The sequence below is a fragment of the Rhinolophus ferrumequinum genome, chromosome 11 (genome assembly GCF_004115265.2).
Source record: "Rhinolophus ferrumequinum isolate MPI-CBG mRhiFer1 chromosome 11, mRhiFer1_v1.p, whole genome shotgun sequence".
Taxonomy (NCBI): Eukaryota; Metazoa; Chordata; class Mammalia; order Chiroptera; family Rhinolophidae; genus Rhinolophus; species Rhinolophus ferrumequinum.
The window spans coordinates 29,868,584-29,884,456 of NC_046294.1; the positions used below are offsets into that span (position 1 = coordinate 29,868,584).

The 15,873-nt window shown below is 35.1% G+C and overlaps 1 protein-coding gene across 2 annotated transcripts in view; it reads right to left on the reverse strand.

Moving 5' to 3' along the window:
• ANO3 (anoctamin 3) overlaps window positions 1-15,873 on the reverse strand; it is a 344,736-nt gene that overhangs the window by 247,933 nt on the left and 80,930 nt on the right. For both annotated transcript variants that reach the window (XM_033120578.1, XM_033120577.1), the window contains exon 2: window positions 3,337-3,408. In XM_033120578.1, the coding sequence (XP_032976469.1) occupies window positions 3,337-3,408 (72 nt within the window). The remainder of the gene's footprint in view (window positions 1-3,336; window positions 3,409-15,873) is intronic.

Genomic DNA, 15,873 nt, shown 5'->3' on the forward strand with positions numbered 1-15,873 from the left:
GCATTGTGGAAAGTGTTCTGATTTTAGAGTAGGCTAACCTGGCCGTGAGTGTGGATGGACATTGTAACAGTTTGTCTCATATAGCACCTAGTGATTAGAACACTTCCAATTCTTATTTCCACAGTTAGTGTAAATCTTGTGTGTCACTAGTTTTTAGGATCAAGGCAGTATCTTTGAATAGGCAAGAGCTCTGTCTCTTCAGGAGACAGACCTAGTATCAAGTGCTGGTTCAGACATAGCTAGACCACAGACAAGTGACATCGTATGTATAGTCCTCATTCACCTAATCTGTATATGATACTATCCTGACCTCACAGAGTTTCTGGGAGGAATCAATGAACCCACAAAAAGAGCTTAACACAACACTTGATGCATAGAATAACTCAGTAAATACCAGTTCCTGCTAATATTCTTATTGTCATTAAAGTTATCCAAGAGCCTGTTTTTATTCATGTGATTTTTTTTTTTTTTGATTTGCCATTTCTCCTTGTTAATTTCCATTCCATAATCCACATTTCTTTGGGGAGGTACAAATTTCTGATAATTACTCTATATACCACTTAATGTAAGAAAGCCATTTAGAAGCAAAATGGTGAGTGCTATTACATAGTAAAGAAAGAATGTAATAGCAAAATTTATATCAGAGAAAAGCTAGCTTACTGGGTGCCAAGAGACATGATGGATTTTACTTATATATGGTGAGACTGATTTTCAGTTATAGTCTCAGAAACCTGACTTTGATAGAAGGAATCAGGAATTTTTTCAAAGGTAGATTCATGGTAACCAAGTTCACAGGACACATTAATGAAACCAATACAGTGTTGATAAAACTGAATAACCCCATGTTGGATCCCTATGTTAAACTATTCACAAAAACGAACTTAAATTGAACTAAAGACTTAAATATAAGAACTGAAAATATAAAAATATTACAAAAAAAAATTTAAAAAACCACAACTCCTTGGCATTGGTCTTGACAATATATGACAAAAAACTAACCCATGCAAGCAACAAAAGCAAAAATAAGCAAGTGGACTTTCATCAAACTTAACGGCTTCTGTATGGGAAAGAAATCAAGATAAAAAGGCAACCTACAAAATGGGAGAAAATATTTCCAAACAATCTATCTGATAAGGGGTTAACATTTAAAATATATAAAGAACTCATACAACTCAATAGAAAAACAAACATTGCAGTCAAAACATGGGCAGAGCAAACAAATAATTTTTTTTGTTTGTTTCCGAAGAAGACTTACTAACTGCCAACAGGTACAGGAAAATATGCTCAACATCACTAATCATCAGGGAAATACAAATCAAAATCACAATGACATACCACCTCACACCAGTTGGAATGGAAATTATCAAAAAGACAAAAGACAGCATGTGTTGGAGAGGCTGTGGAGAAAAGGGAACTCTTGTGCACTGTTGGTTGAAATGTAAATTGGCAAAATTACTATGGAAACCGTGTGGAGGTTGCTCAAAAAATAAAAATAAAAAATAGAACTACCATAGATCCAGCAATCCCACTTCTGGGTATATGTCCAAAGGAAATGAAAACAGGTTATCAAAAACACACCTGCACCCCCATGTTCATGAAGTATTATCCACAATAGCCAAGGCATGAAAACAACTTAAGTCTCCATCAGTGGATGAATGCACAAAGAAAGTATGGTACATATACACAAAATGGAATGCTGTTCCACCACAAAAAATAGGAAAATCCTGTCCTTGTGACAAGATGGATAGACCTTGAGGACATTATGCTAAATGAAATGAATCACACAGAGAGAAAGGTCAAATACTACGTATATGTTCTCACTAATATGTAGAATATAAAAAAGCCAAACTCATAGAAACAGAGAATAAAATGGCCGTTACTAGTGGCTGGGGGTGGGAGAAATGGGGAGATGTTGGTCAAAGGGTACAAACTTCCCCAGAATAAGTTCTGGGGACCCAATGTATAGCATGGTGACTATAATTAATAATAATACTGTATGTATTATATACTTAGAAGTTATTAAGAGTAAATCTTAAAAGTTTTCACTACAAAAAAAAAGGTAATTATGTGAAGAGATGGAGGTGTTAACTAACCGTATTATATAACCTTTTGTAATACATGCATATATTGCATTTCACAATATTCACACATACTGAATCATCACATATTACACCTTAAACTTACATATATTATAAGTCAACAAACCTGGAATACAATAATACTAATGCAATACTAATACAATTTTTCTTATGTTATGGAAAACAGGACTGCTTTGGGGATTAGCAGTCATAGCATATATCCAGTACATACATTTCCCAAAACACACAGTCACACCACACACACTGGCAAGTAGATTCTAATCCAAAGATTTTTGTCAAGCCTAGAATCAAGGCAAGGTAATGATATGAAAAGCATCACAGCCTAAAAGCACTAGGCTGTGATGGCTGAATGTACTCAACCCGATTCGGTATTGGAACAGGGGGATCTCTTGGGTCAGAGTAAATTTTTCGATATAAAGCTCTGTAATAAATATTGCCAATGTTTGCCTCTGTGTTTTTATGTTGTCTTGTTTAACCCATCTACTTTCTGAACAATCTATTCTCTGTCTAACCCTGACAATTTAATTAACTTTATTAACCAACAGCCTTGTTTTACCTCTTGATTTTTGGACCTCAAAAAAGAGCTGATTGCTAAGTATATTTTGCATTTATCTGATTTCATCTATTGTGTGTTGGTTTATTGCTAACTTTTCAAGGTTTTTAGGGCAGTTTGCTGTTATTATATATATATATATATATATATATATATATATACACACACACATACACACATATATATACACATACATATATACACATATATATGTGTGTGTGTGTGTATATATATATATATAATTTATAAATTAAAAAATGACCATATAAAAGCTACACTAAATGACTTTTATGGAATGTTATAAGTAAATGTATATTAAATGATCTGCACAGTGGTATTTGCTGATTAATTTATTAATAGTGAGATTACCATTATTATTTTATAGTGTAAATACTTTTTTAAAAAACAAGTGCTGCAAAGGTGTTTGTTTGTAAGATCTTGTATTAGACATTTGTAAGTAAATGCAATTTCACTAGAAGCATAGAATAAAACTAAATAAATTACAGATGTGAATACACTTTGCAGATTGTATAATGAGCTAGTGTTACATTGACAATAATATGAATATGATGCTGCAAACTTGTGTGAAATTTTCACACTCCATAAAGACTGTAGAGTTGCTACTCCATTTTACTGAAGAGCGAATTTGGTAGGATTGCCTGAAACTCCATCCTCAAAACTCACCTTCATTATATATGCCATTGGCAGCCCACACACTCCTCTCAAGTTCAGGAAGAGATGAGCCCTTTTGCAAGTCTGTGAGAGGGAACAAAAGAACACGAAAAAAATTGCTTAGAAACTCAGTGGACTAGAAAGACAGTAGAAAATTACTGTGAAAAAGAGCTTTTCATGCTGACTATAGCTGCTGTAAAAAATATCTGGTACAGGTCAAAATTAGTTACGAAGCAGTGTGTAGGAAGACACAACTTTCAGTTAATTACATTAGAATCTAAGCAGGTGGGTAGGTTTTATTTGCTGTTATGCAAGCTGATTTAGTTGTCATCTTTGAAAGAGCTTAGAATGGCTAGATTTTCCAATTACATTTTCCCTGGATGAATAACACACTCTTTAATATCCTGCCCACCCAAACTCAACAGCTGTTATCTTTCCCTTTGCTCGCTCCCTGCCCTTCTTTGTAGCCATGCTAAATCATCTGAATTCCCTGAACGTCCACCTTCTTGCCTTTGGAATTTTGCTCAATCTGTTCTTTGTGCCTAGAATGCCTTACCTGCCCACCAGGTCAATGAAAAACCTATTCCTCTATTAAGATTTAGTTCTAAGGCTGCTTTCAAAGGTACTTTCTTAAGTGACCTCCATTGAGAATAATCATTCCTTTTAAATAAGCATTCCTACAAAAATGTTTCCAAGCCTTAAAAGAAACCTACTAAGATGTAATGGCTATTATATCTCATCACTCTAGCTACGTGATCTTGGGGAGATTAAGGTCTCTGACTTCATACATTTTTTATTCTGCAATTAGGAATAATAGCAAATACCTTGCAATGTTGTTGTACAAATTAGAGTTTCTGAATGTTAATTAGCATTGGTGTATGTTACGTCCCTGGCATAAGTCTTAGTTCATAGCAATTTTTCAATAAGCAATAGCAATCAACACCTTCTATGCATATAACTTATCTATATGCCTCCCTCGTCAGATAATTTTTTCTTTGAAGGTAGATACCATGTCTCTGAATTCATCTCTATTTCCTCACTGCCATTCTAAATCTACTAATGTTTGGCACGGTGCCCTGTATTTAGCAAGCTTTTTATTTTTTATTTCAATAAAAGTTGCCTATTCAGTTATTATATTATAAAGGTAACTTCACATTTTACTAGCATGTCAACTGAATGAAATTGGTTTTATACAGTAACAGATACAAAACAACCATTTTACAATTTGTCTATTATTTTGATTCTGAAGTTTGAATATTCTTATAAGGGCATAAGCTTGAGAAATTTAATGATCAGCAGATAAACACACAATACAGTCTATTTTATAACAATAGAGCCTGTACTATAATAGTAGAGAATATTTTACAGTATGTTGTATGAAACACCTTTAAATATCAGTTTATAGATCATAAACTAAAAGAGACTTGGAAACTATCTAATCCAACCCTACTTATTTCACAGATGAACAAACTGAGACCCAGTGTGTTGTAAGGAGCTTTTTAGGAGATATACAGCTTGGAAATCACAGAGCAGAGGCTTGAAACCAGATTTCTTCATTATTCTCTCTTTCCTAGCACTTCTGTGTCTTTATAGAAGGATATTCAGATTTGTCAATTGTGTTATTAATATGATAGAATAGATACAATTATTCTGGGGAGACAAAAAGCAGAATTTTTTTCAGAATGGCCATAATTTTGAGCTGAATATTTTCAGGTAAAGATAGAATTTAAGCTGACCTTCAAAAGTTCAGTAAGTCTTCACTTAATGTCACTGATGGGCTCTGCCACATTAAGTAAAACAACATATAATGAAACCCATGGTAACCCCAACTTACCATGGGCTAATTGATATAAACAAGAGTTAAATTCTTATGGCATCTCATCAATGTTATAATGCAACAACGTTGAACAGAACATTATTTGAGGATCTGCTATGTAAAGGATTTTGATAGACCAAGTGTTTTACAAGGGTACTTCATTGAGAAGTGATGAGTGATGATGTGGAAGGAGAATAGACAGGCTTTGTGAGAGAAAGAAGAGGAAGATGGGGTTGGAGAAGTCTGTTTACAGAACTCCAGATGAAGTGCAGAGAATGGCATAATTACAAGGAAGCTGAGAAAGGTGTCCAATCCAATCGTGATGGACGACAAAACTGAAACACCTTGACTTTTACACTATCATCATTAACTATATCCATAGGATATTGAGGAATAGACCCTAATGACTGAAACTAAGTTGTAGCAAGATTACTCTGGCAATCACATATAGAATATTACGGAAAAGTCATAGTATACATCCCCACAGATCATTCAGAAATCCTTAAATTTAGGTTGAAGCTCCAATCCTGGTTATAGCTTTAGAAAGTAAAATATATAAGTAACATTACAAAAGAAATATCAGAATTCAACAGTTGGCTGGAGATTAAAAGGAAGAGATGTAAATGAAAAAAAACAAAACAACAACAAAAACACACATTGTTTGTACTTAACTTTCAAGCTCAGGAGACCTGACAAATATTTTCCATTGACCAAGTTAGGGAAGCAGGGAGAAAGTTCAGGCTGGTGTGAGATATGATAGGCTGTTTCAGTTTGGAACAATTCAGTACTTGTTTATAAACAACCATTCTGTAATTTGTAATCTGTCAGGAGACTGAGAAAGCTATGGTAGGAGACATTGATTGAGATGTTATGTGCACAAAAGTCGGTACTGAACCTATATAGGAGTAATAAGCTCTTGGGAGAGAAAAATAGGAATTAAAAAGTACAAGAGACCAAGAGATTCTTAGCCAATACTCATAGTTGATTGGCAGAAAAAAGCAAGGAAACCAGTGAGGAAGTGAAGAGCTACAAGGGGAGTATTTCAAGGGGAAATATGGGCTTTTCAGCTCTATCTTGGGGAAACACTATATTCTAAATGTAGTTGGGGAGGTTGTCCACTATGTATATAACTTACAAAGTGCTACTTTTTGTGTTAACATGTGTATCTGGCTAAATAGTTCATATCTTGTATCAAAACAGTTATACAAAGTTCAATAGGGTTGGCCAGATGGCTGAGCTGGTTGGAGCACCGAGCTCCTAATACTGAGGTCGCAGGTTCGATTCCCGCATGGGCCAGTGAGCTGCGCCCTCTACAGCTAAGATTCTGAACAACGGCTCTCCCTGGAGCTGGGCTGCTGTGAGCAGCCGGAAGTCAGCGTGAGCTGCCGTGGGCTACTATGTGCTGCCATAGGCTGCTGTGTGCCAGTGTGAGCGGCCAGCAGCCAGCATGAGTGGTTGGCAGCCGGCGAGAGCTGCCTTGAGCTGCTGTGAGCGGCCAACCGAAGACTGGCAATTGACTGCCTCAGCCGGGGGAGTGCAAAACTAATAATACCAGCATGGGCCAAGCTGTGTCCTACACAACTAGAATGAGAAACAATGGCTGGAACCCGAGTGGGCTGGGGGGGAGGGGGGATGGCGGAGGAAGGGAAAAAAAAAGTTCAATAAAGAATTTTGAAAAAGAGAATTACATTAGACTAGTTCATCCTCAGAAACACAAAAGTGAATTGAAATATTTAAATTTTGATTTCTAAGTAAAAGTCTTTCCAGACTACTTGTTAAATATTAGATATCAAATTTGTTATTGCTGTGAAATCCCTCTTTTTTCGGGATTTATGACTAAGGCAAAAATTAGGTTTGTAGTCTGACTCAGTGGAAAAACGTGTACTAATCTGGTTCAGTCACTTTAATAAATTGACAAATACGGACACCAATATCATCAGAGGAGCTACATATCATCTTGAAAGAGATAGGGTAAGGGAGGGCAGCAAGTGTCCGAAGTTTAAATAAAAATGTTGAGCCTTTTCAATGTTGCTTGCAACCACGAACTGATTCAAAGAATGATTACTTCTAAACCACACTGACTCATCAATGCTTAAACATGACTTAATCTACAATTGTTTCTTTTGATTAGGATCGAAGTTGTTGGAATATTTTATTTATTTATTATTTTTTCTTTTCAAAATGACCGTCATAGGAGAGGGGATTTTTTTTTTTCTTTTTGACTTTGTGTGCACTCCCTTATGCCTTTTTCTAAAATGACTTAAGAGTTGTTCCTTTTTTTGTTTTGTTTTGTTTTTGTTTTTGATATTACTGTTTGAAAGGCCATGGGGATATGAATGAAAATACATGTGTTGTCATTGACTTTATGGCCAAATCTGAAACAAAAATAGTGTCAAAATCTAGATCTGAGAGATTCGATCTTCTACGTTTGAAATAAATATGAACCTTAAAAAAATATTAAAGAATCAGTTAAGGACAAAAGTGGGTCATGACCAACAATAACCTTGGGAAGTTCACTTTTCCTTAATTTCTGTCTCTGCATATGAGGGGATTGAACTGGATTCATCTAAAGTCCTTTCTCTCTTTAAAATATTAAGTAGTTTCCAAATTATTGAACTGAGGTATAATAAGTTTCTAATAAACCTTCTGTAACCTGATTTTCCACATAATTATAATATAGATATGGATATGGGTATGGTATATGTAATATGACATGGGTAAGACATTAAACATAAGCATTAGTTTTGAGTAAAATAGATTTTCCCAAAAAGGTAACTTATAGGCGGATTAAAGACAAATATAGATATATGCCATGAGGGAAATAAATACACAATTTAGGAAACATAAGAAGGCAAAAGTTCTGCTTGTAGGTAGGAAAGCTCTTAAGAGATGGGGAAAGAAGAGTAGATGGTAGATTAGCTGAAAGACAGTAGTGTGTGTGTGTGTGTGTGTGTGTGTGTGTGTGTGTGTGTGTTGCAAACATTATATAGAAATGTGAAGATAACATAAAAAATAGAAGTTTTTAAGCACTCATGAAACAAACACTCAGAGTGGGTATTTTGTTGTTTTGATTGGTTAGAACTGTATAGCAACTCCATCCACTGCAACTCAAAGGTCACAGCAATTACTCAAAATGTCAGTACAGACCAGAGTACATCACCAGGCTGGCAGTAAGATGCAGCCCTAGGATTTCATCTTCATGGGGCCAAATAAGTGTATTTCTAAGCATATTTTCTGACTACAAACCAGTAAAATCAGAAATTAATTATAAAAGTTTATAAAAATCAAATCTTAACAATTGAATGAAAGAGGAAATCGAGACAATTACAGATTCCAATCATCCTTAATATACATAAAGAGATTGTTCTTGAAAAGGAGCGTGAAACCTTACTAACAAAGTGCACGTTAGAAAAAAAAATGCTATTAGATTGCCAACATTTCTATAAACATTGATAATAGCCAGGGTTGACAATGTGTAGAGAAATGGGTGCTGTCATATACTCTTGATAAGATTTTAAACTGGAAATACATTTGGAGGTCAATCTAGCAGTAAAGACTTAAATAACATATTCACTTTACATCTACAATTCCACTTCCAGGATTGTCTCTTACTGAAATACATGAAAAAAGCCAAAAGATAGATGCACAGTGATGTTTACTACTGTAGGGTGTATGACATTAAAAAATTGAAAAAAAATCCTAAAAAAAATTCTATGTCAAATTTTTATAATCCTATGAAGCCAGTAAAATGAATGAGGTAGATCTACATGTACTGATATGGAAACATATTATATATTCTTAAGTGAAAAAACAAGTTTCCAAAGCTATTATACTATGACTCATTTGCTGTCAACCCTGTTGTATGTATTTATCCATATTACATAAATTGGAAAGACTAAGGACATTTTTATGCATTAAACAGCAACAGTGGTGAACTGTGATGAGTTGCTTTGGGAGGTAATAGAGGAAATCACATTTTATTAAATGTATATGTATATATTTACCTTTTTAAATGAGTGTTTGCAATTTGGGGAAATGTATTTTAAATATTAAAATAATTCAACCTGAGTTTAATGGGTAAAAAAGTAATGCTGCATTATTGCTCCTCACTGGCAACTACATATATATTACATATGAATCCTGAACTCTAACGCATCACATAGAGGTTAATCGACGTTGGCCAGTGCTGCATGTACTCAAGCATGCTATTTAAAAAGTGACTAGCTTAACTTACTAGAAAAGACTAAATAGACAGCCTGATTTTCTAAAAGCAATCTTAAAGTACGAAAATATTAAAAATTACGTAAATACTAAAAATTGTGACTCGTCACTAGTAACCGAAGAAATAAAAAGAATATGGCATCATTCAACCAACATATTATAAAAACTAAAATTGATAATTAATATTTGTGAGGGTTTGATCACAAGACATTTTGCTGGCGGCAATTTTTTGCATGCTATCATCACAATTTTATTAATACATGCACATGTCCATACAAAAGCAGAAAGTAAATATTACATACTATTAAAAGTATTAATCTCCAAATAGTAGCATTCTAGACTTGTTCTTTTTTTCTGACTTTAAATATATTCCAGCATTGGTACATTGTTACCTGTATTACTTCTATAGCGAGATAAATAAAAAAATAATTTTGAAAGTAGAATTTGTTTAAGGCCCTTAGCTTATTCACTGGCATAATCAGAGGTATTTTGACTTTTTCCATTCCCTTTTTAAATTTTTTTAATGAACTCCTGTACCTTTCCACTTCTATATGAAGGAAACTTTCTCCTCACTTCTCCAATGATTGGGATAACATTCAATTTGCACAGAAGGACTTATGTGAGGCGGACACCATGCGATGACTGGCAGACTGGATCTTAGCAGGCACTTTCACAGCCTCTGCCCAGTACCTGGAGCTTCGCAGGGCTGAGTCAACAGTCTCTCCTCCACTGTGCAACTGGTGATATTAATCACTCTATACCACGTGTTACCATGAACATTCTTCTAACCGATGCATATTATGGGGCTTAAAAATGAGATGAGAAGGAAACGGTTTACCTCGGTCTCACTTTAAGCCTACTTCTTTCCCTTTAAATCTACCTCAGTGGGGGTAAAATAAACAGTCTATGCTATAAGGCATTGAAGGCTCTTTTCAACTATAAGTGCATAAACATCTTTTGTCTGAAACTTTCAATCTTCTTTCTCTATCCCCCCCACCCCCAATATAACATCATATGTTTTTAGAATGATAAAGCCCAAAAGATATTAGATCATCTAGTCTAGCAGCTTTAAAGTCATGACCCTCGGGGCACTTGGGTCCCCTGTAGCTGTCTCAAGAAAACCTAGGAAGGTGGGGAGTGTGTTGAAATAGTGGCCAACTGAGCCATTCTAGCTCCATTCATTTTAGCTCAAAATGCACTTTACTTCCATTTCTCACACAGCCTGAATGCTGTTTTTTTGTTTTGTTTTGTTTTTGTTTTTTAATGTTTAACCCCTCATTCAAGCCCATTTTATTCATTTAGTAAGTTGAGAAACTAGAGGCCCAGAAGGCTCAGTTACTTAACCAAAGTTACAAGGTTATTATTGAAATAGGGTTAGATTTCAGGTATGTGGATTTTTAATTCCAAATGGAAGTTAGAAAGCTAATCACAGGGGTAACCATCTGTAATTTGTGATTTTCCATGGGGTTGCTATATCTTGTGAAACTCATATTATGAAGAGGCAATTAAAAAAATAAAGAGGTAACCAGGCAACAGTAGTGCCATTTTCTTAACAATGATAAGAGGGATACTGTGCAAAAATAGGTTACCTTTGCTTCAGCTGATGTGTTGAGTATATAAGGGAAGATAGGTTCAGCTTCTGTTTGTAATTGGCTCAAAACTTTTTCTACACACATGTTCGGCAGAAGGATATCTATAATGAACGCTCCTAGCTGTTTGCTCCTACACTACTGCCAAAATCTGAACAATACCCTCTGGGCCTGTAATAACATAAGGCAGAGTCTCATGTGTGATGTGGCTCTGAAGAAAACAAATAAGGTCGAGCTTAATCGGAAAATTCTAGAAGAATTGTATAGAATCTTGTGTACCACGGGCCAATCCTTCTCTGAGTTTTAGTTTCCCTATATGTAATGTGAGGGAGGGGATTGATCGTCAAGGTAATTTTCAATTTTTATATACTTGGTTATGTTTGTTGAGTGTGTTGCTCTTTTTTTGTATTTTTGTTTGTTTTTAAAATCAGGATCAATGTTGAGAGGAGGAAAAGCCAAAAGGAAGAAAAATATTAGCAGTTGCCTTAGAGACATAGTATCGAGCTTTTGCATTCTTTATTTTTAAAAAAATACCATCTCTGATAGAGCTGTAACATGACCATAATTATTACTTAAAAGGGCTTTTGAACAGAATAGAGGAGATGCAAAACAATGTCCTTTTAAATATGAAGTGTGTGTGTGTGTGTGTGTGTGTGTGTGTGTGTGCGTGCCACACCTACTCCACCTACTCCATGCTTATACCTGGGCAGTTAAACCACAACTGGAGGTAAAAACATGCCAAAATGAAGACTGATCTTCAAATTCATAACAATAACCTCAGGTGGGTACTTAGTGCTGCCTACCAGTCAAAATATATTTCTCTGGTTGCCTTATTTTCCTATTCTCCCATAAGACTATTTCATATTTTATTCCCTCACTCAGACTCTTGTCTTCCAACACCTCCTTCATCAAAATCATCATTCTTAGCTGATGATTTTGCTGCATATTTCACTGAGAAGATGAAAGCAATCTGAAGAAAATTTCCACAGCTTCCACCTACTTACCAGCATCTGTACTCATATATTCTGACTTCCTGCCTGATATGCAGATAAACTAACTGCACTCCGAACTAAGCCCAACTCCTCTAGTGACACAGTAGTTTCCATCCGTCTCAGCTACCTCAGGATATCAGTCCAATAATGCTCCCATGCTGTCTCCTTACAGAATCAAATCCAGTTTCCGCACCTCCCTCTAGTTGATAACTCTCATCAACATTTGTTTGAGATTAAATTAAAACATGCTGTTTTAATTCCTAAATATATATATATATATTTAATTCCTAAATATATATAGACATATATATGTGTCCATATATATATATATACATATATATATATACATATATATATATATATATATATATATATATATATATATATGTATGTATAAAGAGAGAGAGAGAGAGAGAGAGAGAGAGAGAGGAGGGGGAAGAGAGAGACAGAGAGAGAGACAGAGAGAGAGCAATCTCTTTTGATACTAGTTCTGGTGGTTTCCTCTCAATATATGTGTTCCCTTTTGCTGCAAAATTCCACAAAAGTAGGCTCAATAGTCACTCTTTCTAATTCTTCTTCTTAAGTCTTCTACAATAAGGATTGTTTTGTTGTTGTTGTTGTTGTTGTTGTTGTCTCCATAAGTTTTCTGAGATTATCAAAGTCACCAATGATCTCTTCACTGTCAAACTCAATGGGAAATTCTTAGCCTCCAGCTTATTTGACATATTAGGCACATTTGACATAACTGCTTGTGCTTTATTCCGTGATGCATTTTTCTCAGTTGGCTTCCTGGGAGCCACAATGTCTTAGCTCTTCTCCAATCCCACTAAATGTGCCTTTCAGTCTCTTTTGGGAATTCTTCTCATCTCTTGACATGTTAACTCTGGAAAGGATCATGGTTAAATTTTTGCACCTTTTTATTTTTATTTTTATTCCTTTCCCTTGGTGATCTCATCCTGTCTCATGGTTTTAAATGTCTCATGGTTTTAAATATTATATATATTATATAAAATTTATATATTTAAATATTATATATATTAAATATTATATATATGTATACATATACATATACATATTATATACATATACATATATATAATATATATCTCTCCTAAATGCACATCGTCAGTCCAGATATCTCTCCCTAACTCCAGGAATTTATATTACACACTTGCCTTGTTCACATTCTCCTTGATCTAAAAGAATCATATTCAAACTCAACATGCCCACATTAACTTTCTGATATGTGCTCCCAGACAAAATTCACCCATTCCTCTCTCTCATAACACACATTCAATCCACTTTCAAAATATGTCCTTAGAATCTAACCTTATGACTTCTCACCATCTCCACTGCTACAAGTCTCCTAATTGGTCTCTCTGCTGTTATCATTGCCCAGCATGAAGATAGGTTTGAGACTGGGAGTGAACAGACATGAATTTAAAATAAAATCCAGCTATTATGACTCATTTGCTTGAAACTCTTCATTCAATGAACTCCCATTTCACTCAAAGTAAAGTCCCAAGTCCTTGAAATTATTATATGACAACAAGCCCTACTAAACGAAATAATCTTGCTTGGCATTGCAGCTATGAAAACCCGTATGTTTCAGCAATAGTTTTTCCATATCCCCCCGTTTCCACATGGAGAAACTTCAGTATAGTACACTTCTGACTTTTCTTCCCTTGGGGAAAAGTTTAGTTTTTCTTCCCCTGGGTAATATGATTTCCAAGTTTGGGGGAAAAAGGAGCTAGGAATGCTTGGTTCAGCAATTTCTTCTTTCTTTTCTATTTTAGTCTGTTCCCCTCTCTCCTGCCACATAATATGTTATCTGACGCTATGGGGGTTACCCGAGGTTTCCGAGCTATGTCAGTTACTTGATGGGTTGGTCTCAGATTCAGAAGGAGAAGAAATTGGGCAAGCTATTTTGGCTACACATCAAAGTCCCATTCTTTTAGCTTTCATTAATTATACAGCTGACCTTTTGATATCCATCTGTCAGTCTTTAGCGCTCTATTTCTCAACTGTTTTAGAATTCAGGCAGAGAAAGAGAGAGGTCATATCTATGGAGTCCATTAAAAGCCCAACATGTTCAAGGATTGAGATACTAGTTTCTAAGATTCCCATTTTTGCATGTATATTTGAGGGCAGGAGGGTTTAGTGGAAAAATATGGGGGATTTGTGGTCAGACTGCCTTGCTTGTAATGTCAGACTGCCTTGCTTATAATGTGTTACCTCCTGACTATTACCCTGAGTCAAGTTATCATGTCTCTCAGCCTCTCTTCCATGATCCACACAATGGCCTGAATGACTCCCTCGTTGCATTGTTGTGGAGTTAAAAGAAATAATATATATGGAATGCCTAGTAGGTTACCAGGTACAAATGTATACTCAGAATTACTGTCTTCCCCTTATATCAACAATCCATTGAATAAGTGATTAAAGTAAGAAATAATAAGATTTGCCAGAAGTCATGAGAAAGTTCTTTATGACCAAAAAAATGAGTGGCAGCAGCATTTCAAGGAAAATGACCAGTCTTTTATTTTGAAGGGAAAGCAAAATGAATGATCTTGAAAAATTGATGTAGTCTAGTAAAAAAAAAAAAAAAAAAAAAAAAAAAAAAAAAAAAAAAAAAAAAAAAAGTACCAGTAAATCTGTCCAAAATTTCCACATTAGCTGACATAGGTAAAATAAGAGGACCCTTGATTCATCCAGCCCACTGCCTGTGCTCTGCATAATTGCAAGTTTTTATGGCTTCTGCAAGGATGTTGTTGATCATTAGATGTCAACAAACCAGTATCTGTCTGTGTGAGAACAGTGACACTAACTGGTTATTTCTGATATTGACAGAAACACTACTAAAAAAATATCTCCTTATAAGCTAAATTTAAAATGTTCCTTGTAGATGTCAGCAAGGTGAAAAGGGAATACCCAAGGGTATTTTAGGTAACAAAAGGAAGTACTTAAATACTAGGGGATAAAAAGGAATTCACATGTATAATAGTTGAGGCACTGGGGGATGTTTGGCCAGAAAAAAGAAGCAGCCAGTAACTCTATCTTTAAATTATAGGAAGTAATCTCAAATTAACTCCTAAAGAATACCTTGTAAATATATAGACCAACATAATTTTAAGACTTATCCAATACAGAATGAGCTGCCTTGGTGTGGCTCCCTATCTCTAGAGATACCAAAATGTATTTTGGTCATTAATTGTAATAGTCCTAGAGAGGATTCATGCATAACATTAGGAATTCTAGATGATCTTTACAAGTGCTCCAGCTTCTAGTTCCTGATACTCAAGGGCTCCGAGCAAACCCACTTTTACCTGCTTTGGAATCTAATAATATTTCTCACAGTAAAATCTGGTTACTTTGTTCATATGTAAATTATGACAACCTTTTTTAATTGTTAAGGCCTTATTTGTTTGGGAAATAGCACTTGTTACATCTGTGTCTTTGCTATCATTCATCAATGATACTTGCTCACTGCAGTGACATATAATAGAAGCATCCACAACTTCTCACCTACGGGATGATTTTTAATCATAAAACACAAAAATAGCAAGAAGGACTGACCCCTTCTCTACTCCTAAACTTTAACCTCAGTAAAACCTGTCTCACGGTAAAACCAATCTCAGGCTTAAGGAGGAATTCAATCTGTGTGAGTAACTGGTAGGACTCGACCTTGAGAGCATATTAACTTTTTTCTCTCCCAATTAGACTGATAAAAGAGAGACATGATTTAAATTTTAGTGACTTTAACATGCTGCTTAATATTAGTCACCCCTCAAAGAATTAAAGGGAGGGTCAATTATTCTAGGGCCAGGGGCAGCACTGGCATCTCATGTAGACATTTTCTCATCTCTTATTTTAGAAATGTTTTCATTCAGTGACTCATAAAGAAACTGCTAACTTGACTTAGGCAGTAGCA